The 27,564-nt window shown below is 52.8% G+C and overlaps 1 protein-coding gene across 15 annotated transcripts in view; it reads right to left on the bottom strand.

Moving 5' to 3' along the window:
- The window catches only part of PPP2R5C (protein phosphatase 2 regulatory subunit B'gamma), a 140,693-nt gene that overhangs the window by 9,335 nt on the left and 103,794 nt on the right, over positions 1 to 27,564 (bottom strand). For 13 of the 15 annotated variants that reach the window (XM_055556595.1, XM_055556603.1, XM_055556600.1 and 10 more), the window contains 10 exons: positions 25,401 to 25,511; positions 24,373 to 24,465; positions 24,155 to 24,285; positions 19,473 to 19,532; positions 17,606 to 17,714; positions 16,003 to 16,056; positions 9,954 to 10,124; positions 8,536 to 8,663; positions 5,821 to 5,922; positions 4,197 to 4,269 (listed from right to left, as the gene is read on the bottom strand). In XM_055556595.1, coding sequence (XP_055412570.1) covers positions 4,197 to 4,269; positions 5,821 to 5,922; positions 8,536 to 8,663; positions 9,954 to 10,124; positions 16,003 to 16,056; positions 17,606 to 17,714; positions 19,473 to 19,532; positions 24,155 to 24,285; positions 24,373 to 24,465; positions 25,401 to 25,511 — 1,032 coding nt within the window. Of the gene's footprint in view, positions 1 to 4,049; positions 4,270 to 5,820; positions 5,923 to 8,535; positions 8,664 to 9,953; positions 10,125 to 16,002; positions 16,057 to 17,605; positions 17,715 to 19,472; positions 19,533 to 24,154; positions 24,286 to 24,372; positions 24,466 to 25,400; positions 25,512 to 27,564 lie in introns of those variants that run through there. The other 2 variants (XM_055556610.1, XM_055556608.1) reach the window with 1 other exon arrangement.

Raw genomic sequence — 27,564 nt, 5'->3', positions numbered from 1 at the left:
TTACCAGGCTCCTTCGTCCAGGAGATTCCCCAGGCAAGAACAGTGGAGTGGGGTGCCATTTCCTTCTCCAGGGGATCTTCCTGAACCAGGGATCAAACCTGGGTCTCCCGCATTGCAGGCAGACGCTTTAACCTATGAGCCACCAGGGAAGCTCTGGTGTGAGCAGGACGGTTTCTGACTTTGCTTCTGAGAGTGCGACTGGGGGTGGGGTGGGGGATGAGCTTGCTTCACAGGTGGTGGAGAGGCCTGACTGTCCTTAGCGCTTAGCGTCCATTCGTGTGTCTGCTGCGAGCTGGGTGCTACTCCAAGTACCAGCTATAACGTGAGTGCTAAAAGCCCCTGACTGAAGGATTGCCGCGGTCCTTACGCTAACCCACCGAGGCTCCGGGCCGGTGCAGGGGGTCGGGGTCCTGAGCTGCAGCTCCGCCCTCCCTGCCCCGCACCGTGCCCTCCTGTCTGGGTGGAAGGCTCTCCGGCCCACAGCGAGCCCCTTCCTCCCACTGGGCAAGCACCCAGGAGAGCCGCTCAGCTCTCGGGGGGGCCCTTCTCCTCCTGATCCCTCAGGCCTGGGCCTCGCCTCTCTGACAGGACGCTGGGCACCAGGCTGTGGGTGACCTTGTGACCATGCGCTGACCACTGTCGGCCCTGAAGCCACCCCCTCCTGGGCCTGGGGCGCCAGCCAGCCCAGCTCCTCTCTCCTCCGCCACAGCTTGGATGACACAACTGTCCCTCCTCACGGCCCCCAAGGGTCTTGCAGACTCCTGCCCTCAGCCCCCTTGCAGGAGCCACATCCTTGAGTCCGATTCTCCCACTGAAGGTGCCCAGGCCCTTCAGCGCCCCCCCCTGCCCTGGCCAGCAGCAGAGTCTCCACAGGTGCCCCAGAGCACCCCAATGAGCTTTCTGAACACAAGTGAGCCGGGACGACGCCCGCACAGCAGAGGGGATCAAACCCATGGGTCCTGCTCCCTCTCCAGCTTCAGCCCCGACTCTGACCATGCCTAGCCCCTGCCCCGCGACGACACTCCATCCACGAGCAGCTCGGTCTCCCTAGTGTCCCATTCTGTCCTGACCCCTGGCTCCTGAAGCACCTCCCAGCTTAGTTGAGACGTGTTGGCTCCATCTGCAGGCAGCCCAACGCTCTTAAGTCCTGGTGGCGTGGGGACACCCGGCTGTGCCCACCCTATCCCCAGCCCTCCTTTACGTGTCCCTCTCTAAAGGCACGACCAGACTCTCGCCAGCATCATCCCCTGTGTTTCTATCATCTGACAGTCTGGGTTCTCTCTGTTCCCACCTGGCTCCCATCCTTGACACCCGGGCCCTGTCTCATTCTCATCTGTGTATCCTGGGACATGCTGTTGGCACCATCGGCTGAGAGAGGAGGGGGCCTGCTTGGTACAGGGAGCTGGGGGCCTCACGTGACTTGGCCCAGCAGGACTCAGGCTGGGCAGGGCAGATAGGGCAGTGCCCAGGAGGTGGTGCGTGGGGTTTGAACCAGTATTTCAGCTTTCGGCCATGCCAGGAGAAAATCAGTGCTCCATGCAGAACCCACTGATGAACGGCTGTGCCAAGAGCAGCAGGGGGGACTCTGAGCCCCTGGGGGGGTTGGGGCAAAGAGAAGTTCGAACAAGGATGCTGGGTGATGTCTGCAGGAAGCAGCATCACTAGCAGGCTCGGGGCGGGGAGGGGCGTGGGCAGAGGAGTCTCACCAGGAATAACAACCTTCCCCCACCTGCCGAGGCTGATGTTTTCAACAGGTGGGAGAGGGAACGCACATGCCCAGAGGCTCGTCTCGCACAGGAGAGGCAGGCAGCCAGGCTCTGTGCCCCGGGCCTGCCACGCATTGTCCTCTCGCTGCTAACGGACAGAACGCTGAGCCACAGCCGCGTCTGAAAATCACAGAGGCGCGCCTGGACTGCATGTCACGAGATGCCCGCAGAAGGGAGATGAGCGTTAAACCGCTGTATGGCTTCTTGGTGGATTGAGAAAAACACATTCATGTTAGAAACCTTCCGTATTTCATGACTTTACTAAACTGAATTACGTCTGACGTTAAAAACACCCCAACACAAGCCACCACAACTGCTAAGACAACCTGAATACTGAAGGACCACCGCTTTCTGAATCCAGCGGCCTACACGGGGACCTGTGGTCACGTCTCAGGGTGGATGAGACCTGGCTTGGGCAAACTGCTCGAGTCCCCCCCGCGAACAGAGGGAGGGGCTGGGGGCTGCCTTAAATGAGGAAACTGGTGAACCACTTCTCAGATGGCAGGTTCGAGATGGAGCGTGAGGCTGCAACCACCCAACTACCTACTTTCGTCAGAGATAGAAAGCAAACTGTATTACCCACAAAATTATTTACCGTTTTTGGTTGTTATAAATGGCAAGCAGTGATTAGAATTTAGAAAAGATTTTCTCTCTCTCTCGAGAATGAACAGCGAGCACCAAGGCCCTGATTTCTAGCTCTGAGACACTAGCCCATGAAGTATTTTCCGACAGGGAGCGGTGGACTGCAGCGTGCAGATGGGACGGGCCAGGGTGGAGGTGGAGGTGGTTCCCAGGCACGGATGAGGGACGGGGCGGTGCTTGGCCCGGGGCTCAGCAGCACAAATGAGGCGGACCCCAGCAAAGCCCGCCCTGCGAGACGCCGGGAGACAGAGCAGCCGAAGGAGGGAAAACGCGATGGATGAACATTCAGGAAAGGTTCAGAAATGGGAATGAGGACGATACATATATATACATTAGCGGGATCTCCCATGGGGTTTATTCCTGTTTTCCAGGTAAAACAAATAAAATCAGACCCTCTGATTTGTACACATTTCACCTGTTGTCCAAGGGTGTGCGTGACGGGGGCCCTGACGACCTTGACTGGGACCCCCCGCCCCGTCTGACCTCGGCACGTGAGCTGTCAGAACAGAGCAAGGCAGCCGGGTGCCTCGTGAGGCCCAGCCTATCCACCAACACACCCCAGACGCAGGGCTTTACGACAAACGTCAGCCGTATTTTAACCTCATGTTCAGCACAGATTCTGTTCTTAAAAGTATATGCCCATAGCCACCCGCCTCAATAACTGCCGCACTGTTTCACAGTAATCTTAAAACAGTACTTCTGCATAAGAGCGTGGCATACAGACAGGAATAATAAATCAGCATGTTGTTACGAAGGTGAAGGACATACTTTCAACTTTGATTCACGTGTCACTTTTTATTAATCGAGAACCCACCGAACACCTGAGATCACGATGACCTGTGCACACTTCTCACCAAAGGCAATAAATAGGCTGCGTGTCATCTGCTTCACCTCATACAACCTTTCAGGACCTTAGTGGGTAGCTGGAGCAGTTATCCTCAGAAAACAAAAAAGTCTTTCCTTTTCTGGGGAGCTGAGCACAGCCCTGAGAATTCTCAGGGGCAGCAGAGACTCACAGAAAGGCCCTTCAGGGACGGTCAGATGGACACTCAGCACTGGGAAGAATGCCTGCCAGGACCTGCTCCAATCCCCGACCAGAGGACACGACCCCAGCAGCCCCAGCTCCGGCCCCCGACCCCGGCCGTCTGGGGGGGTGTCAGCTGGCTCACCTCTACAGGGGACACTGCTTCAGAAGACACTTCTTCCAGAAGACACGCCCGTTGGGCCCACTGGCCAGGGCGCGCCGGGACGGGAGAAAAGGGTTAGTTGCTAAGATGACAGAAGCCAGTCCACTGTTAGTGAGAAAGGATCAGGCCTGTAGAAACCTCATTTTAGGAAACAGGTCACTGACTTCATACTTCACCTATTCCAAATCCAGTTTTTTTTTTTTTTCCCTGTAGAATTAATTTGATATTAAAAAGAAAAGAAAGTACGGTTTCAACTACAGCATCTATGATATTGGAGAGAGAAAAGCAAGCTGTAATCTGGGCCCAGAACAGAGGTTGTATCCTGGCTTTCTTTTTACCACAGTATATTCGAAAGGTCTGTATCTTATTTAAAAAGCATAATAATAATAATAAATAAAAACGCCAATCCTGTGGTAAAAACTTGGTGGGGCAAAATAAGTACTTATACGAAAGTTGGAAAGTATTTTTATTGCAGACAGTTTCATACACAATGTTGGTGAAGTGGATCTGTCTCCCCTCCCACGATGAAGCCACACTCCTATCTCACAAAAATACTCAAGTCACACCCTAGACGTTTTCACGTCACTCTCTTTTTTAGTACCTGGGGGTTTGCTTTGGCTAGGTTTTCTATTTTAACCCACGCTTCTTCTCGTTCTTTCATTTTTAGCTTCTCTCTGAAAAATAGTAAAAGGTCGTTGGCGTTAGAGAAACAGATCAAATTCAAGAGAGTGTTAAGTGGAGGGGGGGGCATGGCTGGCAACACGACACCTCATTTCCCCTTTGTCACCGTCTGGTCTTATCTCACGTACGTCACAGTGGTGACCACGAGGCATGCAATGGGGGAAGAAAAAACAAAACTGGGCTTAGAGGAGAAAGAGCTAAAATTACAAACACACCAAAATTTTAACACGTCTAAGAACTTCAGCTCTTAGGAACGTCTGTGCCAGCACCTCCACGCCTCCTTCCTCCCCTGGCTCTGTTGCATTGTCACAGGATGCTCGCAGCTTCGAGGAGAAGTCTCTACCCGTGAAGAGTGAGGCCGCACCCCAGCGCGGAGGAGCCAGGTGAGGACGTCCTCACAGAGGCCCAGCGGCAGGTCTGCACCCGCGAGGCGCAGGGCCTTCAGGAAACTACTCATCACAGGACCGACTCTTTAAATCTGGAAAACGTGCGGCCTGATGAGTCAGGTCCCTTTTAGGGATGCGATGTCCCATGGACATTGATGCACCATCAGACAGGCCCCGGGGGTCACGCACTTCAGCCCTGGACACACGTCCACCCGAGGCAGGAGGGGGGCCAGGCAGCCTGAGGCGTGAGGACACCACGGCCAGCTCCCCGCGCCCTCCTCCTGCTGCTCCCTTTGTCACCGCCCCTCACACACTCGTTGATGTTTTGCTATCTTTCTCTTTCCGCACCGCCCAGGGCAGAAACTCCAGAAGGGCAAGGGTTTTGTTTGTCTTATTCACAGCAGGGCCTGGCATACAGGTAGACACACACTGAGGAATGAACATGGCACTGTGTGATTCTGATAACGGATGGAGCACGCTGTTCCCAGCACCGCTCGGGGACGGCCTCAGTGAGCGTGTCCCTGTGCAGGTGTGGGCTCTGACGTCCTCACGGCACGAGAGCAGGGCCCTGGTTTTGTGAGGGACTCAGGCACCAGACTCTAGAGAGAATGCCCGAATTTATGGAGAGCAACAAGTCAGAACAATAAAGCTACGCTGGATGAAGTTCCGGCTTTCTTACATAGAACTTACAGGATAGAATCTAAATTCCTGCCTGATGACCATGAAAAATTGCTACACATTCCTGTTTTTAAGTGTCCCCTGAGAAATGCAAAGATTTTGAAAGTTAAATTCTTGATTATTACATGTACTTTTTGCAAAGATGACTGAACTGGTAGAATAAGGGAGAGTATAGCTAAGGTCTGTTTTTTGTTGGGGGGGCGGGCTGTGAGGCTTGTGGGATCTCACTTCCCCGAGACTGAACCTGGGCCCTCGCGAATGGAAGCGTTCAGTCCTAGCGGTTACCAGCGAGACGCCAGAGAATAGCTAACTTAGGAAATACGTTTTCACCACAAAGATTTACTTTGCTTTCCAGAACAACAGGGCAGATTTTGCTTTGAAGTGAAGAGTAACTTTTTACGACAAACTAGTGGCAGAGGTTTATTCAGGATCAAGGGGGGAAAATCCTTGAAAGAGTAACTGCTGAAAAGAGCAACTTACTTCAGTTTCTCTGCTTTAAACTGCTGGGTGCAGTCATCAAACAGTTTTTGGTTCATCTCCATGAAGAGCTTCAGTGCGTTGTATATCAAGCCATGTATTGTCCTGCAACGAGAGCTTTGTGTTCACACTCAGGATGCTTCATCTTATTCATCTTTTTGGATCCCCCTCCCTCCCCTCCCCCCCCAGACACTCCTTCCTCTCCCAGCCTGGCGGCGTATTTCAATGGTCCCACAAGTCTCCTAAGCTTCAGAGTTAAAAGCCTGTGACTTTTTGACTCCTTGCTGGTTTTCTCAGAGGCAGCCCTGCTTCACCACGCCTCTCATCTCAGCGCCTGGGCCTTCTGGCTCACCGACCTTGCTAATGGCCGCCAAAAGCCGCATCATTACTTGGAAGTCGAATAAAAAACGCTGAACCTTGAACAGGTACAGTTAAGGCAAGGTTAGTCATACAGAGAATAATGGAAACGTTTTATTTCCTGTAGACGTCAGCTTCCTTTCAATCTTACTCACTGAGGACAAAAAACTAATGTTGACACTGCCAAAGCACAGCTTAGGAGAGTGTTAAATGAAACTGCTACCGATCAGCTTAATCCAGCTCAGCTCTCAGGCGCTGACACCAGGAGAGGGAGGACCCGGCTGTCCCCCTCCCGGCAGGGCTTCGGGAGGACTCCGGTCTCACCTGTCATCAGCTGCAGCCACGTGAGGGACCCCCCCACCGCTACCCCCACCCCGTGATTCGGGCAGAGGACTGCCCCTCGGAGCCTGGTCAACCCACAGAATTGGGAGCAACAACCAAAAACTCGACTCGCAAGTCTTATCTAGTATTTGATTCACTATAATAAAACCAGACCCTGTTTAGCAAACACCTAACAGGACGCGCCCGCCTTGCAGGGGGCAGCGGCCTAAGCCATCACTGCCGGCCTCCACAGCGCTCTGCACCACACGCGGAGCTGGGGCTTAGCTCGAGGGCTTGCTTAGCACCTGCTGAGCTTAACAGAAGACGAACGTCACGCAGGAAAGCTTGCTGAAAGCGGCACGTGAACACTGACCGCTAGGCCACTATTCCCACCGCCACGGCTGCGTCTCTCCTACCCCGGCGGTCGGAACCACTGCCAGACCTGTGGCTGAGGGGCTGCTGCAGAAGCGCACTGAGTGCAGAGAGGCGCCAGGAGCTTTACACTGACGCACACTCACTCCGTCCTAACCAAGCCCCGCCGCAGGGTGGCGGGCGCCACAGGGCAACGCGCTGCACGTGGCCTGACGGTATCTTGGTCGACCGATCACCACTGAACAGAGGGTGCCAACATTTACTCCTTTTTTTTTCTTTGGTTGAGCCAAGTGGCTTGTGGGACTTTAGATCCTGGACTCAGGGGACCCTTGGCAGTGACAGTGAGGAATCCTAACCACTGGACCGCCAGGGAAGTCCCAGTGCCAAGATCTTCTCTACTTTTCAGGTGAGGAGGCTGTGGCTGAGAGACCCAGTGGGCAGCAGGGCAAGTCTGTGAGCCAGAACAGCAGAAGGGGTGACGGCAGAGCCCGCGGACAGAGCGGCCCAGCAGCTCCTGGCGGCGGGCTGGGCCGTGTCCCGCCCCGCCATCCCCCCACAAACAGGAGGGTGGGACTGGATATCAGAGCTCTGTCCCTCCTGCTTTAAATTTGGATTCACTTATTATAACACAGAAATGGCAGAACATGGACGAAGCGGAAGCCTGACTCCTTATTTATGAGCACAACGAGGGTACCAGGGCAGCCCGAAGGGTAGCGTGGTTTGCGGTCTTAGCAGACGACCGCTGAGACCGTCAGTCTGCTCAACTGTGTCAAGTGAGAGGAGGGAGCAGAGCAGCAGGGACAGCCAGGTGTCAGAGACTCCGAGGTGGTGTTTAGGTTACTCGCCCCTTCTCTCTGGCTGCTTGGGCAGTGGGCACAGAGGGGCTCACTAGGGCGAGTGTCAGCAGGGCTCCGGGGACCCCCACAGGAGGGGTGGCCTCTGTGCTCCAGCGGGGACTGAGCCCGAGGCTGTGATGACCTTTAACTCCTCTGGAGGGAACTTCAGAGGCCTGGAAGATGCACCTCCTGACCCCGCCCGGGGACAGGATGGGGCTGGGCAGGGAGGTACTGTGTCCTTCTACGTGGGCCCGACTCGGGTACAGGATGTCAACGAAAGGGCGAGATGCAGCCAACACTTCTGCTTGGTCACAGCCCACGGAGAAATCGGCATCTAATTTTTTTAACTGATACTGAGACTTGGATTCAATAGTAATTGGTTTCAAGTATCAGCAAAATACTGTACGCAAAATTTAAAAATGGCCAGCGCAGGACTTGCTTGGCGGTCCTGTGGTTAAGAATCCGCTGGCCTATGCAGGGCACGTGGGGCACGTGTGATCCCTGGTCTGGGAAGACCCTACATGCGGTGGAGCAACCAAGCCCATGGTCACGACTCCTGAGCCCACACATCTAGAGCCCGTGGTCCGCAACAAGAGAAGACACCGCAGTGAGAAGCCCGTGCACTGCACTGAGGGAGGAGCCCCTGCTCGCCCCGACTGGAGAGAAGCCTGCACGCAGCACCAAAGATCCAGTGCAGTCAAAAAACTAGAGAAAAGCCTGCACGCAGCACCAAAGATCCAGTGCAGTCAAAAAACAAAAGCTACTTGAGTTAAAAAGAAACAAACAGGTTAATTAGAAAGGGGTAAAAGAAAGGCGGGCGGCGGGTGCTCACTTGTTCCAGTGGGTCTTGGAGTTGCGGTACAGGGACGGGAACATGATGGGCAGGATCTTGGCCGCGTTGTCGCTGATCAGGCTCATGATGTACTCGTTGTTCCAGTAGTACAGCGCCCGCTCCGCCACCTGCAAGGCAGAAGGGCATGGCGCTCATCGGCGGTGCGCACGCAGGTGGGAGAACGAACTCTAGTGGACGGGAAGGGTAGTATCGCTTCTGCAAATGAGAGTGCTCTAGACTGTAACCCTGAAGCGCCTTCAGCAGAGAGGCGGATGACTCCATGTCCCTCAAGATCACTGTCAGTCTTCCATGAGTTGGATCAACACTGCTGTGGGACATGGGCCAGGTGCTGAGGCCACAAATCACATGAGGTCGCCCTCCTTAACCATCAGCTGCCCAGCACCCTCTACGGGCGTCTCCCCCTGGGGAGGGCGTCTCTCCCTGGGGAGGCACCGTCTGGCCCTGAGGATCCTGCGGGGAGGCCTGCAGGCAGAAGCCCTCGCCATCAGGGAGCTCGCGCTCTGTGGGGTGAACCCATGATGCCGACTGGTCTGACGTGTTAGCGCTACAGTGCGTGGTGAACAGCAGCAGGGGAGGCAGGGGGAGCCGGTGTGTGCACGGAAATGTGGCCTCTGCTCAAAACTGGTGGTGGCGGGGCCCATCCCTGCCGAAGGCCGGCGGGAGGGGGCGTGATATGGCTGCGGGGTGGCCGGCTGGGGACAGCAGAGCTGTCACGGCCCAGCTCTGAACCCCCTGGCAGGACGGAGCAGCCACACCGCCCTCTCCGGCCGGATCGTGACTCCCTGGAGACTGTGAGGTTCTGCTTCTTTGGTGCTTACGTTTCTACCTTGTTCACAAAGACTTCACCATAAATACCATCTCGATACAAAACGATGGGGTGCCCAGTGTATTAAAAGGAGGCAGAAAGGCTGGAAGAGCCACCGAGATGACCTCTGACGGGGGCTGGGAGGGTATGAGGGCGAATCGGGAAAGGCGTGGCATGGCTGCGGCCCCCACGCAGGGACGTGAAAGGGATGGAAATCAGAACCACGACTGTTTCTTAAAACTCACGTGTCAGAAGTGGAGCGCTTATGGAGGGAGGGAGTGGAAGCCAAACAGCTGCACATCCTCTGTAAATACTGAGCTCTCAGCTGTGGACGGTAAGGTTGTGTGTGTCTGGCAGCCCAGGGAACACAGAGACGGAGGCGGCTTACAGAGAAGCTGCCCTTAATCACTCTTACTGAGAAGCGTGTCTTTAGTGGCAGGGCGGGACAAGGCACTGGAGGCTTATTTTATAGACCCGAAGCCTCAACGTGTTATAGCTGAGGCGAAAGCCTGATTGTCACCTTCAGATTACCTGAAGGGCAAGAACACGAGCAGCGATGCCCGAGTCGAGGCCGCTCTCCGAGGCACCCTACCTGGAAGTGGGGGCTGGAGACGCACTTGGCCAGCTGCCGGAAAAGAGGCTCCATGATCTTCACGAACTCTGACGGCTCAATGACGTCCAGAATCTCTTCCAATTCGTTCAGGAACATGACTTCTTTTGGACTGTGGGTCTTTGGCCAGTACTTGAGAAGTGCCATTACCACCTACAGAAGAGAGAACACAGGGGTCACGGCCTGCTCCCCTGTTCAGGGGTCCCCTCTGAGAAGCCACAGATGAGGTGGTGCTTTCTCCCCTGTAAGAAGGACAGTGATTCAGTGGTTGAGAACGTGGGCTTTTATAATTAGTGTTCAAGGTGTTAGTCGCTCAGCTGTAACTGACTCTTTGCAACCCTATGGACTGGTGCCCACCAGGCTCCTCTGTCCTTGGGATTCTCCAGGCAAGAATATTGGAATTGGGGGTTACCATGCCCTTCTCCAGGGGATCTTCCTGACCCAGGGATTGAACCCGGGTCTCCTGCATGGCAGGCAGATTCTTTACAATCTGAACCATGAGCTAGACCTAATCTTATATACTTTAGAATCACAGTTTTAATTTATGTGACCCACTCTGTTTAACCACCATCTCAGTAAGAGTCAGATCTTTAAATTAAAAAAAAAAAAAAAAAAAAAAAAAAGACAAAAAGATATGCAGTTAGGTGAGTTTAGAGAAAATAAGACCAGTGGAGAAATGTAGATCATATGAATTGTATAAATGTCTTAGGGTGGAGACACACATAGGCACAATCCATTTCTCTCTCAAATTAACTGACTCTTCACATATATTTACACACATACATACATAGGGGCTTCCTGAGTGGCTTATGTGGTAAAGAATCCATCTGCAAGGCAGGAGATATGGATCTGAACCCTGGGTGGAGAATATCTGTTGAAGGAGGAAATGGCAACCTACTCCAGTCTTCTTGCCTGAAAAATCCCATGGACAGAGGAGCTTGGCGGGCTCCATGGGGTTGCAAAGAGTCAGACACAACTCAGCGACTGAACACACATATACATACATAGCTGTGTACAGTCTTTTCAATTGTGTTAAAACACATCAGAAAGAGAGACGTGAAGTGCTGTAAAGTACTGATGCTGCTGGCAAGCCCTCTGCGTGGTCACGGGCTGGTGCCAGCCCCTCGGTGTCCCGGAGCTCTCCTTAAATACCAGGGGGAACGACAATCCTCGCCTTGGGGCTGCTGAGAGGACGTTATTACTAAATCCACACGAGCGCCTGTGGAGCGCTGGCCGCAGTGAGGGGGTGAGCCTGGCCTGGGCCAGGGCCCCAGTGCAGGTCTGTGCAGCCGCTCCCCGTGAGGCATGCCCGGTGGGGTGGCAGCGGCCTGGCTGGTGAGTGCTGGCCGCTAGGTTTCTTGCCCGTGACACAGGCAAAGTCCCTGCCGGGCAGCCTTTCTTCATCGTGTTCCTGCATTTCCCAAACTTCCTACCAGTAGAGGCTGTTCACCCAAAATATCTGATGGGTAATGCAGACTAGTAGTATCCCTAAGAGTTTAGCTACCTTAAGCCCAAAATGGTACAATGATGCAAAACATTATGCAAGTGTCTGTAAAGCACAGATACCTACTTGCCCATGTAACTGAACGACTGCGACCTGTCGCCTAACGCAGCCATCTACCCTCGTCACGGCCGTTCCTGGCCGCCAGCGCCAGGACTGTGGTGAGGATCGCCGCTCGTGGCCGGGATGCCATTCGCTGCTCATCCCCGGCTCCGCAGACCACGCCAGCTCTGCTGCCAGCCTGGGCGCTGGCACCGCAGGCAAAGCGAGCAGCTTCGGAACAGCGTCCGCCGAGGACAACTGTGCCTTGACGCTTCTGACCTTCAGGCTCCTGGATAACCTTCTCTGTCCTTACACTTTATAAAACTCCAAATTTACACAAAAAGTGCTCCCAGTTTTGAAGTCTGTCATAAGAAGTTAAGACACAACTGTCTTTAAGAGGGATCATTTAAAAAAAAATGCATCATTCGATGATTTTCCTACTTTTTTGCTCAAAATCATGTTAGTAGACATTTGAGCCCCCCACTCCACTCTGTGTATTGGAATCACTTTTAAGGTTCAGCAGGTGCCAATTACTTCACAAACCCACCATTCCTTGTCATTTGACAGAATGGAGTTTTTCTAGGAGAAATATGCTGATCTGTGAACTACAGAACACCACTGACTTATCTGGCTAATGTCTCTAGAAAAGGTCTTATTTCTGGAATCAGAGTTGTACACTGGGCTTACTTTTCACACTGTTTGGAACGACTTCTGACCAATACCCAACTGGCTCAGCTCCTTCTGAGGGTGAGGGTGTTCTGCAGGAGCAGGAGTCTGCTCAGGGAATGCTAATCTGAGCCAACAATGGCTCTCGCTGTCGGGCGCACTTCAAGACTGAGTTCTCCTGGGGAAGCCAACGGTCGGCCTGCTCCCGGGGGGAGGCTGGTGGGGGGCAGTGGTGGTGGCTGGCGAGCCCAGCATCCCGCAAACCCCTCTCCTGTCCTGGAACACCAGGGGGAAAGGCCACGGGGCAAAACTTGGTCAGCCTCAAGGGACAGGTGGGTGGAAAAGGAATGTGATTTTACTTCCACCATGCGCCTCTAACTCTTATAATGACAGTGCACACGTCCCACATGCCCAGAAAGCTTGTGGGCACTCTACACAATTTACAAACAACAACACAATAGTTACAGATCACCAGTGGGTACATCGTGGGTGCAGGACCATGAGACGCAGGCCGAGTGCCCATCCCAGTGCCTTCACAAGGGTTTACACCTTCATCAAACTGTCTACATGCCTTTGATGCTGAAGTCAGACAAGATGGGCTTTGGATTTTCGTAACACATGAATTCTAAAGGAAGGAAATTACTGAGGCGAGGGTCTGAACATTTGTAAACTTTTTTTTTTACATTAACATCTTTAATAGCACTCTGTAATCAAGAGTGCTATTATATTACTTGTGCTATAGGAAATCAAGAAATGAAGCGGTTCTGGGTGGAAATATTGGGGACTGGGTGTGGGGGGACCTGAAGTAGCTTTGGGCTCGTGCCGAGTCAGAGTTTTCTATCTACTATCTAAGACAGAAGGACCCCACTGAAGCCAGGAAGGACACTGTCTGTCTCCTGCCTTCTTTCAGACAACTACAGTTAAAAGCTCTCACTGCTGCAAAGTTGTATTAGCTTATTATTAGTGGGAATTTATATGGCAGTTCAGCTGTTAAAGAATCCCCCTGCAATGCATGAAACCCTGGTTTGATTTCCTGAGTCGGGAAGATCCTCTGGAAAAGGGACAGGTTGACCACTCCAGTATTCTTGGGCTTCCCTGGTGGCTTAGACGGTAAATAATCTGCCCGCAATGCAGGAGACGAGACCTGGGTTTGATCCCTGGGTCAGGAAGATCCCCTGAAGGAGGGTGTGGAAACCCACTCCAGTATTCTTGCCTGGAGAATCCCCATGGACAGAGGAGCCTGGTGGGCTGCAGGCCATGGGGTTGCAAAGAGTCAGACACGACTGAGCGACTAGGCACACAGGCATAAGCTTTATCAGCAGCCATATTACTTCCAGGTGAGAGAGAGAAGGGGGTGTGGGCGTTCACTGAGTCTTGCTGGAGCAGGATTAGGACCAGGTTCTGACAGATGGTGGTGGTGGGGGACAGGGTGGGGGGTGTGCAGGTGGATAGAACCTGCAGGGGGTGGCTTGGTGAGAAAACCTTATTCCATGATAAAAATGTAGGGTAAGATTCAGTGAATTCTTTAGCCACTAGACAGTATGAGAAATATGCACAAAGAAATATCACAGAAGGAAACTGCACACTTTTTTCTTATTTTTGAAGTAGGAATAGTAGGAAAAGAGCAGGGTTCGTGTTAAAATTTCTTCATATAACAGTCTGGAAAAGAACTGCAAATATAGACAGGAATTAGGATGTGTCACTAGAAAGACATTAAAAAGGGCTTTTGTATTATTAGTGCCATCTCATTTTTCTTTCCCCATCTAAACATGTCGTCAGTTTAGTAGGAGGATAAAATAACACGTCCTCAACCTAAATTGCAGTAAATACTTTTTGTGTTTGGTACGGAAGTCTGGTAAGATTTGGTACATCTCCTGGTTTGGGAGATGGATGTCCAGAATGTTGGTCAGAGCTGAGGCAGGGGTGCAAGGAAGACCAGGGAGGGGCTGCAGAGCAGGGGGCTCCTGTTCCCCCTGCAGGCAGCAGCTGAGCAGTATGACCAGGGGCTTTCCCTGAATTTTAGGGTGAAGGGGGGTGGCCACATGTGGAATTTAAAAGCTTACAAAGAAAGGAGAGATCAGAAGCAGTTTAACTCAGGATACAGTATTAAGAATTTCTATTTTTTTTTTCACTATAAAAACTACAGTTTCAACAAGGAAACTGTGGAAGACCACTAAAGGGACAAGGAGGAGTCAGGAATTACAACAGTCACCTTTTCAGTCCAGTAGTGATTCTTAAAAGTGTTCAAACCTTTAAAGTGGCACCTGACACTTCTTGCTCTGTTACTCAACAGTAAACCAACCCAATTAAAAATGGGCAATGAATCTAAGAGATTTCTCCAAAGAAGAAACACAAATGGCTAATATACATGTGTAAAGATGCCCAACGTCGTTAGTCATTGGGGAAATGCAAATAAAAAACCATGAGATACTCCTTCACACTCACTAGAAGGGTTCCAGTAAAAAGAACGGAGAACAGCAAGTGTCGGCCAGGGTGTGGGTCAGCTGGAATCCTTGTGGCTGCGGATGGGAATGCAGAACGGCGCGGCTGCTGTGGAGAACGGGACAGCGTCTCCACAGAATTACCAAGCGATTCAGCACGTCCACGTCCAGGTTTATACACAGAAGAACTGAAAGCCGGGACGCGAAGAAATGTTTGCACACAGATGTTCACAAAAGCTGAAGTACGGAAACAACTCAAGTTCCCGCTGACAGGTGAACGCGCCACCCACATGCGGTCTAGCCACACAATGGAGCACTAGTCAGTCACAAGGAGTGAATTTCTGGCACACGCGGCAGCACAGACAAACCCTGAGCATATGACACGGAGTGAACTAAGCCAGCTGCAAAAGGACAAAGCCTGGACGAGTCCACTCACATCAGGAATCTAGAGCAGTCAAATTCAGGGACAGAGAGTAGAGCTGAGGTTATCACGGGGAGAGTGGAGGGCAAATGGGGCAACCCTGCTTAACGAAGACAGAGCTTCTGTCTGGGGCGATGACAAAGCCTTAGAAACAGCGGTGGCAGCTGCACACCATCCTGAATGGAATCAACGCCCCTCAGCGGCATTATCGGCTCAAAGGGCACGAGCCTGAGCAAACTCCAGGAGAGTGGGCAGGGGAGCCTGGTGTGCTGCAGCCCATGGGGTCAGAGTCAGACACGACTATAGCGACTGGACAGCAACAAAACTGTAACCTTCAAATAACAATCTTGTTATACAGTATATTTTACCACATTTGAAGAAATTAATAACCTAGGATATAAAAAAACCATTGAATCACACACGTTAGGTGGGTGAGCTGCATGGCACAGAATTACATCTCAATAAAGCTGGTTAAAAAAGGGTATTCAAATGCTTCAACGGCCACCTGACACACCCAACTTTGTGAAATCTAAGTTACAATAGCCTTTTTATTTTTAATAAAGGTAAAGTGCCAAGAAACTTGGAAATCTAAACACTGACGGTGGCAATCTAATGTTCATTTATGATACAATGATCATAAAATAGTTACACTCTAACTTGGGGAGAATTTTCAAAACAGTAAAAGCTCTTTAGTATAGGCATTTTGAACCCTTACTACACTTCCTCTGACTGAAGTCAGTAAACTGTGCTGTTAAACCAAGCAACGTGGAAGCATTAAACCGCACGCGATTCAGCAGCCATGCTGTTCACTCGGAGTAAACGGCAACGCGGGATAAGGTGGCCATCTTATTACATAAGAGTCACTTTGGCAAGGGGACTTGTAATTAAAATTGCTACAGTTTGAAAGCTCGTAACACACGAATGAGATCGGTCCGCGTCCGTCGGTGCAGCTGTACTTACCGGCTCAGTGAGGGTGCTGTCCTTCTCTAAAAACTGCACCACGCAGTAGGCCAGCTATGGTGAGAGAGACAGAGTGTTAACACCGCACGCTACCAAGGAAACACGGCATCACCGCCAGACACCTGCCCCTGGGAGACAGGCCTGGACGTGACCCATGCCCCCCACCTCCCACCCTGGGAGGGACTCTCAGGGAGGGACCCAGGACCGATGTGTGACACAGGTCAACCGTAGAAAGAACATTAGGAAGCTGAAAAAAAAAAAAACCCAGGAGACGGTCTTTTAGGCCAAGACTGCCAAGTCAGCCCAGGGCTGGTGAGGACTTTCCCTGTGGCCTTTTGGAGACCGTAATGGACAAGTAATCTAACTGCTGGGGGGAAAAAATCTGTTTCCATCTTAAATCCCTAAACTATTAATTTCTAATACAGAACAACTAACGTGATAATAAATTGGTTGGATGTAAAGATGTTACCAGTTAATAGGAAGCAGAGAAAAAACTCTAAGTAAAAGATTTCTCAGGAAGCCAGTGTTATTAGAACGGCTGGGTTCCCCAGTGGCTCCGTTGGTAAAAAATCTACCTGTAATGCAGGAGACACAGGTTCAATCCCTGGGTCGGGAAGATCGCCTGGAGAAGGAAATGGCAACCCACTCCAGTGTTCTTACCTGGAGAATCCCAAGGGCAGAGGAACCTGGAGGGCCACAGTCCATGGGGTCACAAAGAGTTGGACACGATTTAGTGACTAAACCACCAACTACCACCCAAGAATACACTTTCTGATGCTATGAGGCACACTCCTCGAGGGAGGCCCCACAGAATGCAGGGGGGAGTTTCCTGGTTCTCGGACCTAGACAAGGACCCAAAACTTCCCAAGCTGCGTCAGTGTGGCTTATTTCTGTCTACATGGAACTTAGAAAAAAAGTGTGAAGGAAAATCCAAATTTCCTGGGGGAAACGCAGCCAAACCACCAGTTAGAAACCATTTATGGATTAGTTTTTCAGTGTAATTGTAAACAGATTTTTACAAAGTTATAAAAACCCCACAGCTTCAAAAAAAACCCAAAACTTTTTGTTTGGAAATATATACTTTTTTTATTCTTTTGGCTGCACCATGTGGCTTGTGGAATCTTAGTTCCCTGACTGGGGATCAAACCCGTGACCCCTATGGTGGAAGTGCAGAGCCCTAACCACTGGACCACTGGGGAAGTCCCCAAACAACCTGTCGTTCTGCCACTTTACTGGCGGGCAGACACAGCGGTGTCGTCTTTGGGGTGCGAGGTTTCTATCCCGCCACAGGAAGTCTTCCTCTGAGAGGTCTTCCTTGACCTCTTCATCGTGTGAACCCGCTCCCTTTTCGATACTGACAACCAATTTTGAAATTCTCCATTCTTGAGAATTTTCTGATATTCTTAAAAAGCAATCTCCTTTACTCCCTTATCCCCTTTCACTCATCATCGGAATCCTGATACCCAAGTCCACATGTGATGTAACAGAGAAAACACTCCCTGCTGGAGGCTGGGGTTCAACATCCCAAGTTCACTGAGGTCCAAGCAGAGACGGCCACGCTCCCTCCTGAGGCCCCACCGACTGTCGAGGGAGGAGCCCTCACCTGCGGATGGTAGACGCTCAGAGACTTCACTTTGTGCAAAGGTAATAACACCTTCAATAAGAAAATCTTGTGCTCTTCTTTTAGTGGTAAGGCAAATCCGTTAATTATACTGTGAAAACAGAATTTATTCAAAGTTTGAATATGTACAAATTCCAGGTTAAAAAACGTATCTCGCCGTTTTTCTTTTAGTTTTTGTGTTCACCATGAAAACCAGAAAGCAAATTATGAGTGTCAGAAAAAAGGAGGGCGGATAGTAGCAAAAATTAAAAGACTGTTAGGTCCCTTTCAGGAAGCACAGTCATTTCTATCTTTGGAACTGCAGGGTGATTTAAAAATTCTGAGCTCACAGGTAGCTACCCGGAGCAGCGGGAACCTCTGGGGGCAAAACCTCCTCCACCAGGCAGGGCCCTGAGACCGGCAGCTCGGGTGGGCACCAGCGCCTTCCTTCAGCTTCCACCATCGTTTGGAATTCTCACTCACTTCCCCAGAGAAATCCTGCCTCTTTATTCTAGTGCTGGCAGAACAGAGTCTGCGGGTGCAGAGTGGGTGTCATTTAAAAATCAACAAGAAAGCTGTTCCCTTCTGCAGGGAAAGGGGATCCCCTGCTCTTAACCTCCAAGCTGAAGTTTTCATCTGCAACACCGAGGACTTAGTTATCTACTTGGCGTTGTACACTCAGGTAAGTTGCTGAGAGCTGCAGAAGTGTTTGCAGCAGTTTCTCAACTGGCGCCTTGTTTGTGAGCCTGGTGCACTGGGCACTCAGGCAGGATCAGTCCGAAGTGACCATTGGGGTGATTTGCGCGTTCAAATGAGGGGACAGGAGAGGCTCTCGTGTGTGGTGTGGGGGCTGTCTGGACACGTCACTCGGCTTGCCTCAGCCTTGCAACAATCTCAGACGTGAATACGATGACCTTCCCATCTTACAGGGAAGGAAACAGGAGGCGCGAGTGTTCAGTAAGGCCAAACAACAAGGGCGCCCACTCTTGCGCTCACTGCACTCCGCTGAGAGAGAGAACCCGGGACCGTGTCAGAGAGGAGCTCGCCACGAGGACTGGTGTTAGCTTTACATTTTATCTGAAACGGCGGGCGAGGGAAGCTGTTTTCAGAACGACTGGGCCTCGGTTCGCCAGATGACAAGACTGTAGCGGTGTTCTAACAGCTTTGGGAGTTACTAGACTGAACAGGAGGACAGTTTCCTCCCCGCAGGACTCCTCAGAACCTTTAGCTTCTAACCTGAACTGAATCCCCAAGCGAGGTGTTGGGGAAAAAGCACTTTCGAGCTTATTCAGCCGTGGAACCCTGAGGAAGGCTGTTTGAGAATCAGTGAGTTAGGAGGCCTGGGAGAAAACCTATTGGTCGTTGATTAAAAAAGAATGATAGGAAGCAAGAACTCTACTTGGATTAAGACAATGACATTTTTGAAATGTTAGTTTATAAGAATACATATGAAAAATTTATAAAATCAAAGCAATTTGAAATACTAGTATTTACTCAATACCCCAAATGTATAATAAACGACCTATTCTTCTTCTAAGTGTCAGATGTAAACCTTCTTAATGTAGCTATTTTTAGCACTGCTCTTGAGGAAATAATTGAGATTGGGTTCCCACAGTAATGCTACCGAGGTATATACATGACACAGAATCTACATATGGAACCATACGATGGGAGAGTCCCGTCACTCAGTCCTGATCCGAGGGCTCACCAGCCCTGCCACTCAGTGAGGCTGGTTTAAGTTCCTCCGGAGGACAGCCTGCACTGCCCTGCTCTGGTGGGGGGGGGGGCGGCTGAACGCAGTGAACTGGATTGTTTTGGCACGAATCCCACCGAAGGCCGTTCACTGCCAATTAACAGAGAGACAGCTTACCTTCCCAATATTTCCAGTAATTCTGCTATGCCATTGTGATGCTCTGTTTCATAAATAAATCTGGAAAAAGCAAGATGTCATTTAGAATTAGAACGCTGAAATCATGACTAGAAAAGATGAAAATGCTCTGAAGAAGAAAACAAGGCTTTTAGGAAGAAAACCACGTAGCCAGGCAACAAGAAGCACCGCTAATTGTTATCAGAGACTCCTCAAGGCCTGGATGTGCAATACTCGGGGCAGGGAGCAGGGGCTCGCTCCCGTTTCCCCCGAATATTTTACTTTGAAAGTTTCAAACATAAATTGGGAAGGATGTTTACAGTGAGCACTGCATCTCAACCACCTGGATGTGACAACAAATAGCCTGCTGTTTGCTTTTATTTTTTTGCTGCATCTCAAGCTAAGTTGAGACCTGACTCAATTTCAAAGCCTCCGATATTTAGCATGGTCTCTGCAAAGGGTACAAGCTACTTCCTTACCACTGGGGCTGGCTCCCCTACTTCCTCCCTGACACCCCACACTTTTCCTACGTTGCTTCAACTGCCATCTTCTGAAACCCCTGTCTGAGCAGCCGCTCCCTTGGGCCCCGTGCGTGGTCCCTGGGGCTCACAGCGCCTGTGTCAGCCTGAGGCAGCGGACCAGGACTTATTGTCAACACGCCCCTGGTGTGAGGGCCAAGCCTGGCCTCTGAGACACGACTGCTGAGTCTACTGGGGCCAGAGAGAGGGGCCAGGGACAGGAAATAGGACAGTGTCTTCTCTCTCCGAGGGTCCCCCAGGAACAACCCACTGCCGCCCCACAACCTGGCTCGCCTGGAGTCAGCCTAACCCAGAACACGCAGCGAATTCTGCCTGAAGCCAGAGGGGGCTGGTGTTTGAAAAACGTTCCTGGCTAGCAGATGAAAACTACCAGTTTAGAGCCAGCTTCGGGCCAAAAATAAGTTCGCAATGAATAAAAATTTTCATTGTCCTCGTTTGAAACAAATGAAACAGTGACGTTAAGGTAAAGACCAGGTCGGACACAAAGCGTGACATGCTTCCAAGGAGCGGGTCTAATGTCTCTAGATTTTGGAACTGATCTTTTAAAAATGGGGTCGTGAGGCAGGGAGGTAACCCCTTTGGCTACAACAGAGGTGGGTGATGGGCAGGCAAGGCAGTCACGTGGAGGCCTGGACACCAGCTTGGACTGATCGGAGCTGAGCCCACAGGGACCCGGGTGAGAACCGCTGAGCAGCAGAGCACAGTGGTGTGGTCGCAGCATGGAGCCGAGGCAGGGGTGTGCCCGTGATGGATCGTGGAGGCCGGGCTGGTGACAGCAAGGCTGCATGGCATGCGGAGGCTGTGCCAGCCTCAGACACATCGGCCCCACCGCCCTGCCCTGAGCTGGAAAGCTGGCCCTAGGGAGCTCCAGCCTCCTCGGACATCTACACGGGGAGGCGCTTCAGCTCATGGAACTCAAGGCTCCCTTCGCTTCACCTGTTTTACCAGAAATACTTAAAAACGGCTCAGACGTACAAAGTTACATTTTTGTCCAGCACGACCGGCCCGCTTCTGTTTCTATTCCTCTGTGTCCACCGGGGCGCCTGGGCAGGCAGCAGCGGGGCCAGGCTCCTGAAGCCTGAGAGCTCGGCTCTGGCTCCTGACGCTTGGAGGCGGCCAGGCCCCTGGGCGCCACCTGTGACCCAGCCCCACCAGCGCTGACGTTTAAGCAAGGGTGGCCTGGGGCCAGCAGCCATTTTGTTTTCCTAAATCAACTTTACTATCTTCTCATCGATAAACTCTTAATTTGGATTACTTGATAGATGTGGAGCAGGTACAGGAAATATAAGGTTTCCCTGGTGGCTCAAACGTTAAAGAGTCTGCCTGCAGTGCGGGAGACCCGGGTTCGATCCCTGGGTCGGGAAGATCCCCTGGAGAAGGAAATGGCACCCCACTCCAGTACTCCTGCCTGGAGAATCCCATGGATGGAGGAGCCTGGCAGGCTACAGTCCATGGGGTCGCAAAGAGTCGGACACGCCTGAGCGACATCATTTCACTTCACAGAAAAGAGAAAGCAAGTACAGCCCCCTTCCTTCTTTTCCAGAGGAGAGCAAGAAAGCGGGTGCAAAATGGGAGGCAGCCCTAAGGGTCCACGCAGAGCAGAGCTGTGGTGTTCCTTCCTCCTTCCACACAAAGGAGCCAGGACTCCACCCACACTGGGCTGAAACCTGCCTGTCAAGGACAGGGCCCCCACAAACGGATGCCATGCACCTCTCTCGTGAGGGGTGAGGCGCTCTGCACCTCACATGGAGGCGGAAGCTGGTCCCCCTCGAAGCTGGGCTGTGCTCACCTCCCCGAGTCGCTCTGACCCATACCAAGGGAAGAAGCCAGCTTGCCCCAGGCCGAGGCCAGGCCCTGCGGGGTGCAGTCAGCCACTGCGGCCTCTGCCTCGAGTTCCTGGGGCCTGGGTGGGTCACGGGACGCGAGGGCCAGCAGACGGCTGACCAAAGCCTCCGGCTGCGGGGGCGCGTCGGCAGCAGAGGCTGAGGCCCGGCTCTACCTGCCACCTAACCTTAGGGGTCCACCAGTGACCAAGACGGGTGCGAGCCCTCACCCGGAGCCGCCAGCCCTCAGCCGGGCTGTGTCTGACCCAGCTGTGAAGATGCTGACTAGACTTGAGAAAGCACAGGCCTAGGTAGGGGCCTCGCACCAGCAGCTCGGGGAGGGGGCCGAGCGTGTCGGAGACTGTCTTACAAGCCGCAGCTGCGCCGCGTCGGGCGCGGCGAGCAGGGTGCAGCTCCTAGGGACCCTCTCCATCTTTCTCACATGAAGTAAGGAGCGGGTGGTGCCAAAGGTGGAGACCAGGCTGGTCACGGAGCCCACAGAACTGGCTCCCTTCTGACCGCACCCATCAGGGGCGGTTCTTACAGACGGGATCACTGAAGACAAGAGGAGAAGGCCACATGCCCAGCACCGAGTGTGCAGGGAGAGCTGAGCTGTACCGGGTGACAAACTTCTGGACAACCACTTGGTCAGGCATTCCAGGCCGAGGTCACGGTTCCTCAGGTACGAGGCAGCCTCTCCTCCCTGCACGCAGCACTGACTGGTGGTTCTGCACAGAACAGAACCCACCTGCCCAGGGAAGGAACCTTCAGGCAGAGTTTCCTCCACTTTAGTCTAAAAGACTGGAACTGAAATCCTACCTGCTTGCTGTTGATTAAACAGGGGATGCTACGTTTTGATATATAAGCCCATCAGCCAAGGAACGATCTTGTTAAAAAGGAAACACTACACCAACAAAGACAAAACAGGAACATGACATTTAGGAAACACGACGTCACTCCTCTAAGTCATGGGTCCAGCCTGGGCTCCGCCATATAAATGGGCCATGTGGAGCGTGCAGGGAGTCTGAAGGGAGGCCATTCGTGAGCTGGACAGCTCTGACGCCAAACTGCATTGTCAAGTCTGCAGATAAAGTGGGGGGCGCCAGACCCTGCTGACCTGCAGGCGGGCGGGCGGGGTGAGGAACGGCTGGGGCAGGCCGCCCCTGGGGTGGAATTCCCAGAGAGGGCCGCTGGTCTTGGCTACAGGACCCTGTGTCCTGCCCACTGTCTCAGCCCCTCTGCTTTCCCTGCTTGGTCACGGCCACTAAAAAGGCCCCGGCCAGGCTACTGGGGTGCTCTGTGCTGGTGCCCCTGGGCCACCCCGTCCCACAAAATCCGCCGGCCTTCCAACCTCACAGCAGACGCCCGTCAGCGCTGGGATTCACCACTACCTGAGGCATCCCAGAGCCGGGGGCTTGGGGCTGAGCTGCCCTTTACTGCTTCCAGGGGCAGAGAAGGAACTATGCTAAGGGTTTTGTCCACTGACATTTATTGGGCGCCCCCAGGAGACGGGTGGGAATCTGGAGCTGGAGCTGTGAGACCAGCTTGCCCTCCCAGGAGACCAGACCACCCACCACGCCGGGGCCTTCCTGGTGTGGGCCTGTTTCCAGAGCCCGGGCGGGTGAGGAGAAGGGCTGGTGGAAAACGGGAGGATGTGCAGGGCACCGGGGACTCGCCCAGAACCCACATCCGCTCATCCAAGGAGCATGCTGGCGCAGGAATCGGCGGATCTAGGGGCGTTAGCACCCAGGTTCACAGAGGTGGAGGTGGGCCGGTGTGCAAAGGGAGAAGGGGCTCAAGCTGAACACTTGAGGGATACTCTTCCCTGAACCCTGGGGTGCGGCCCTCCTCCACCATACCAGGGCCAAGCCGGCCCCCGTGGACCTGCAGGCCTGGGGAGGCCCTGGTCGCCACTCTGCCTCACCCACTGCTTCCAGCAAGGACGCCTCCAAAGAGCCCCTGCGCCACCCCCAACCCTCCTCCTTCCACCAAGATCCATGGGGAAGCGTGAGCTGGTGTGGCTCTGGGTGGGTCCAGAGGGAGCCAGGCTTGGGGTGACCAGCCTGCTGACAAGAGCTGGACCACAGGCTGGGGTGCGAGCCGTGGGGTGGGGGGTGGGGGGGGGTAGGGGAGCAGGCACAGAGCGAAGGGGCCCTGCCCAGCGCCGAGACAGGAGGTGTAGACGGGCCCCCAGCTGCACACGACAGGCCAGCTGCTCACAAACAGCCACTCCTGCTCCTCAGCCTCTGAAGGAAAGCGGTGAGGCTAAGTGTGACGGGACCATCGGCGTGCAAGAGGGGGAGGCCACCGTGCACGGACTTACCTATAAAATATATTATTTATCTGTTTTCTGATGTAAGCTCTTAAGCCTAAGAATTTTCCATAGATTCTGTGAAGGGTAGTTTTGAGAAAATCTCTCTCGCGGGGATCTTCACTGTCAAAGAGCTCTAAAAGCTTCAAGGAGAAAAAGACACTCAGTGACACGGTAATGCTCTCTGCGTAGATCACGCAATCTGTAGCTTCAGCTAATCTGGGCCTTACCTGCAATACAAACTTCTGATCAATATATTTCTTCGCTATATTAGGTTGGAAATCTGGAGACTCTAAAAGTCTTAAGAAAAACTCATAAACAAGCTAGGAGGAAAGAAAAAAAAACCACAGTGAGTCAAATAACATGGTATTTCATTAAATGGAGATTTCAAAATATACTATGAGTTGAATCTCTGTCTGCAAATACGAACCTTAAAAAAAACCACAGGTGTGTATCTAAAGAATCCATATCAAAGCACGTGGCTTAATTATACTGAGGATGGTAATTGCTTTACTTATAAGAACCACAGGCCATACCCTTCCGTGGCATCTACACAGGGACGCCCGTGGCTGAGGTCACCCCTGCTTGGAGCCCACAGTGCACAGGAGCCATGACCCTGGCTGGGAACAGACTCCAGGTGGGATGTGCAGGTCCCGGCACCCCCGGGGTCCTGGCGGAAGGCCGGGCACACAGGAAGCTGGGACCCCCGCATGAATGGGCTGCAGGCTGTCACGGTCACACACGATACTGAGGGCAGGGTGCTCTGCCTCTGGCCCCTCCTGTCTGCTCCCCATCGAGCTCCTTCCCAGGGTGTTTAGCTCCCCGACTGCCCTCCTTCAGCCGACCCAGACCTCCCGATCTAGCTCGTGGGGCTGGCACCCTGCCCAATCCACCTCTTTCTTCACAAATGTGTCAGAAAAACAGCATCCGTCAAGCAGGTGGGCCCTGGGATGCATCGCAGGCAACAGTAAGTCTGAGGACCAAGACTGAAAAATGTCTGCATAAGACCCGCGACCTCAGCTCAACAGTCACGTCCACTGGAAATACACTGACAGTCCTGTAGCTGTGCAGCGTGTCCAAACAAGCAAACCCTTCTGCTGCTACAACACTGCTCTCGGGCGTGCAGGTCTGCAGGGCTGGGACACCAAAGCTCAGAGGCCTCCCCCCGCCGCCCCGGGGCCAGCTGGGCGTGGGCTCCCGTCCTGGAGAAAACACCAGGCCCCGCCCCTCTGCTTCTGAGGCACCCGCGACCCCGTACCTGCAGGTGAGGCCAGGCTGCTTCTAACGTTGGCTCGTCTTCCTCTGGGTCAAATTCTGCTCCCGTGGGGTTGGAGGAAGGTGGTAACGTTCGAAACATGTTAACTGCAAACTAAAACCCACATATTTTATAATTATAACCAGGATATTAAAACAATTTCCAGAGAACGTCTACAACAATCTCAAGGCATTCTAATGGCAGCTGCCTCCTGTGGCGATCTGGCTCGTCTTAGTCTCAATGTTCAGAAGCGGCGTGGGTCTCGAGAGCCTGGGTCAACGCCGCAGCCGGACCCGAGGCCGTGACAGCCTACACCGAGGTCCCTGCCTGACCTCTGGACAGCCAGCACCAATATACACCACCCGGCAGGGATGACACCTGTTTCGGAACACGGAGAGAGTTCCGAGTGCTAGTGAGAAAAGCAGAGATCACAAAGGAAACCGTGGAGACCCAAGAACTGCAAATGGGGAGGAGAAAGCAGAGGTTGTGTTGCACTGGACGCTGTGTGCATCTTCTGGAGTCCTCCGCAGGGACAGGGACAAGAGAGGCCACAGTGGCGACACGGTGGTCTCCGGGTGGGCGGCCAGAGGAGCCTTTCCAGAGAAAGGGCTGTAGTGTTGGCAAGGAGAGGAGGATAGCCTCCTCTCGCCCGACAGCCCGGCGTGCGCCAGGACAGGACGCACAGACGGGAGAGTCCTCTGGGGTCCGGGCGATCCCCCCGCGTGACTCTCTGCCCTCTGCTTTGTTCTCCTCCTGCACTGTCCGTCACCACGTACCCCGAGCCCAGGCTCTGATTAACCCCAACTTCATAAACATCAGTGAGCTTTACAACACGTTTTCTATACAAAATCTAGAATTCTTGGGCGCACAGGGGTCCTCATGGTTAATGAGGATAAAGCACAACATATACGACAGATTCCTGATATAAAATAAAAGTTTAGTTTTTCTCTGTCACCAATTCATAACCTATTTTTCTTTTGCAGTCAGTTTATTTCTAAAAAATTCCTGTTTTGTTTGGCTGTGTCGGGTTTTGGTTGTGGCGCTCGGGATCTTCTCTTGGGGCACATGGACTCTCCCGTTGCGGGGCACAGGCCCAGCAGTTGCGGTACTTGCTCTTCACGTGCTCCGGGGCACCTGGGACCATAGTTCCCCGACCAGGGACTGAACTCACGTCCCCAGCATTGCAAGGTGTATTCCTAACCACTGGCCCACAAGGGAAGTCCCCTAGTAGCTATCAGTTTAAATGTGACCAGTGACCTCACCAAAATCTTTGAGCCAACCTAAGCCAGTTAACAGAGCTTGACTCTAGGGATCAAAAGAAGCCCTCTGTCCCTGCAGCCCAGATGCACAGAATCAACCCCCCTCCAACCTACAAGGCAGAATCCCATTCCACGGCAATAGAGAGGGTCTCTGCAGGGAGTTCAGAGCAAATCTGGCTCTTCAGAGAACAGCCTTGTAGAGACCAAAGCAAAAACTCCAAGGCACCTGTTTTGGCTCGTCTTGTTTTTCTGTAACACCATTTTCCATGAACAAACACAGTCACTCCCTATACCACGGGCTCCAGAAGCCCCAACACCAAAAGTCTGCTCTCTAAGTCGTGTGAGAGGAGCTCACACAGGTGGTCCAGGAACAGGAGGAACAAAGAATGGCTGGAACAAGGAACCAAAAGCCAGAAACAACTAAAACAATTTACTAAAAATATGAGTAATGCTCTTCTTGTGGCTCAGCTGGTAAAGAATCCTGCATCTGTAATGCAGGAGACCTGGATTTAATCTCTGGGTTGGGAAGATACCCTGGAGAGGGAAAGGCAACCCACTCTAGTATCCTGACCTAGAGAATTCCAAGATATGCAAGGACATGCATGTGTAGTGCAGGGGGTCGTAAAGAGTCGGCCATGACTGAGCGACTTTCACTCTCGCTTTCCTAAGATAAAAGTAAAAAGGGGTGGTGCTCCAGAACCTGTGGACGGCGTGTGCGCACAGGGCCCAGAAGAGGCCTCCCAAACAACAGGTGACCGCAGAGCAGATGCTGGGACAGCCGTGGCCAGGTCGAAGGGGCAAGTCCTCTGTCGCTGGCCCCCAGGTTCCCAGTCCCAAAGCCCAAGGGACAGAACGAGGGGACACGAGGTGCCCGCCCATTAAGGAGAGGCGAGCTCGTCTCCTCCGGG

The sequence above is a fragment of the Bubalus kerabau genome, chromosome 19, assembly GCF_029407905.1.
Source record: "Bubalus kerabau isolate K-KA32 ecotype Philippines breed swamp buffalo chromosome 19, PCC_UOA_SB_1v2, whole genome shotgun sequence".
Classification (NCBI taxonomy): Eukaryota; Metazoa; Chordata; class Mammalia; order Artiodactyla; family Bovidae; genus Bubalus; species Bubalus kerabau.
This window is presented reverse-complemented; position numbering and strand designations above follow the sequence as displayed.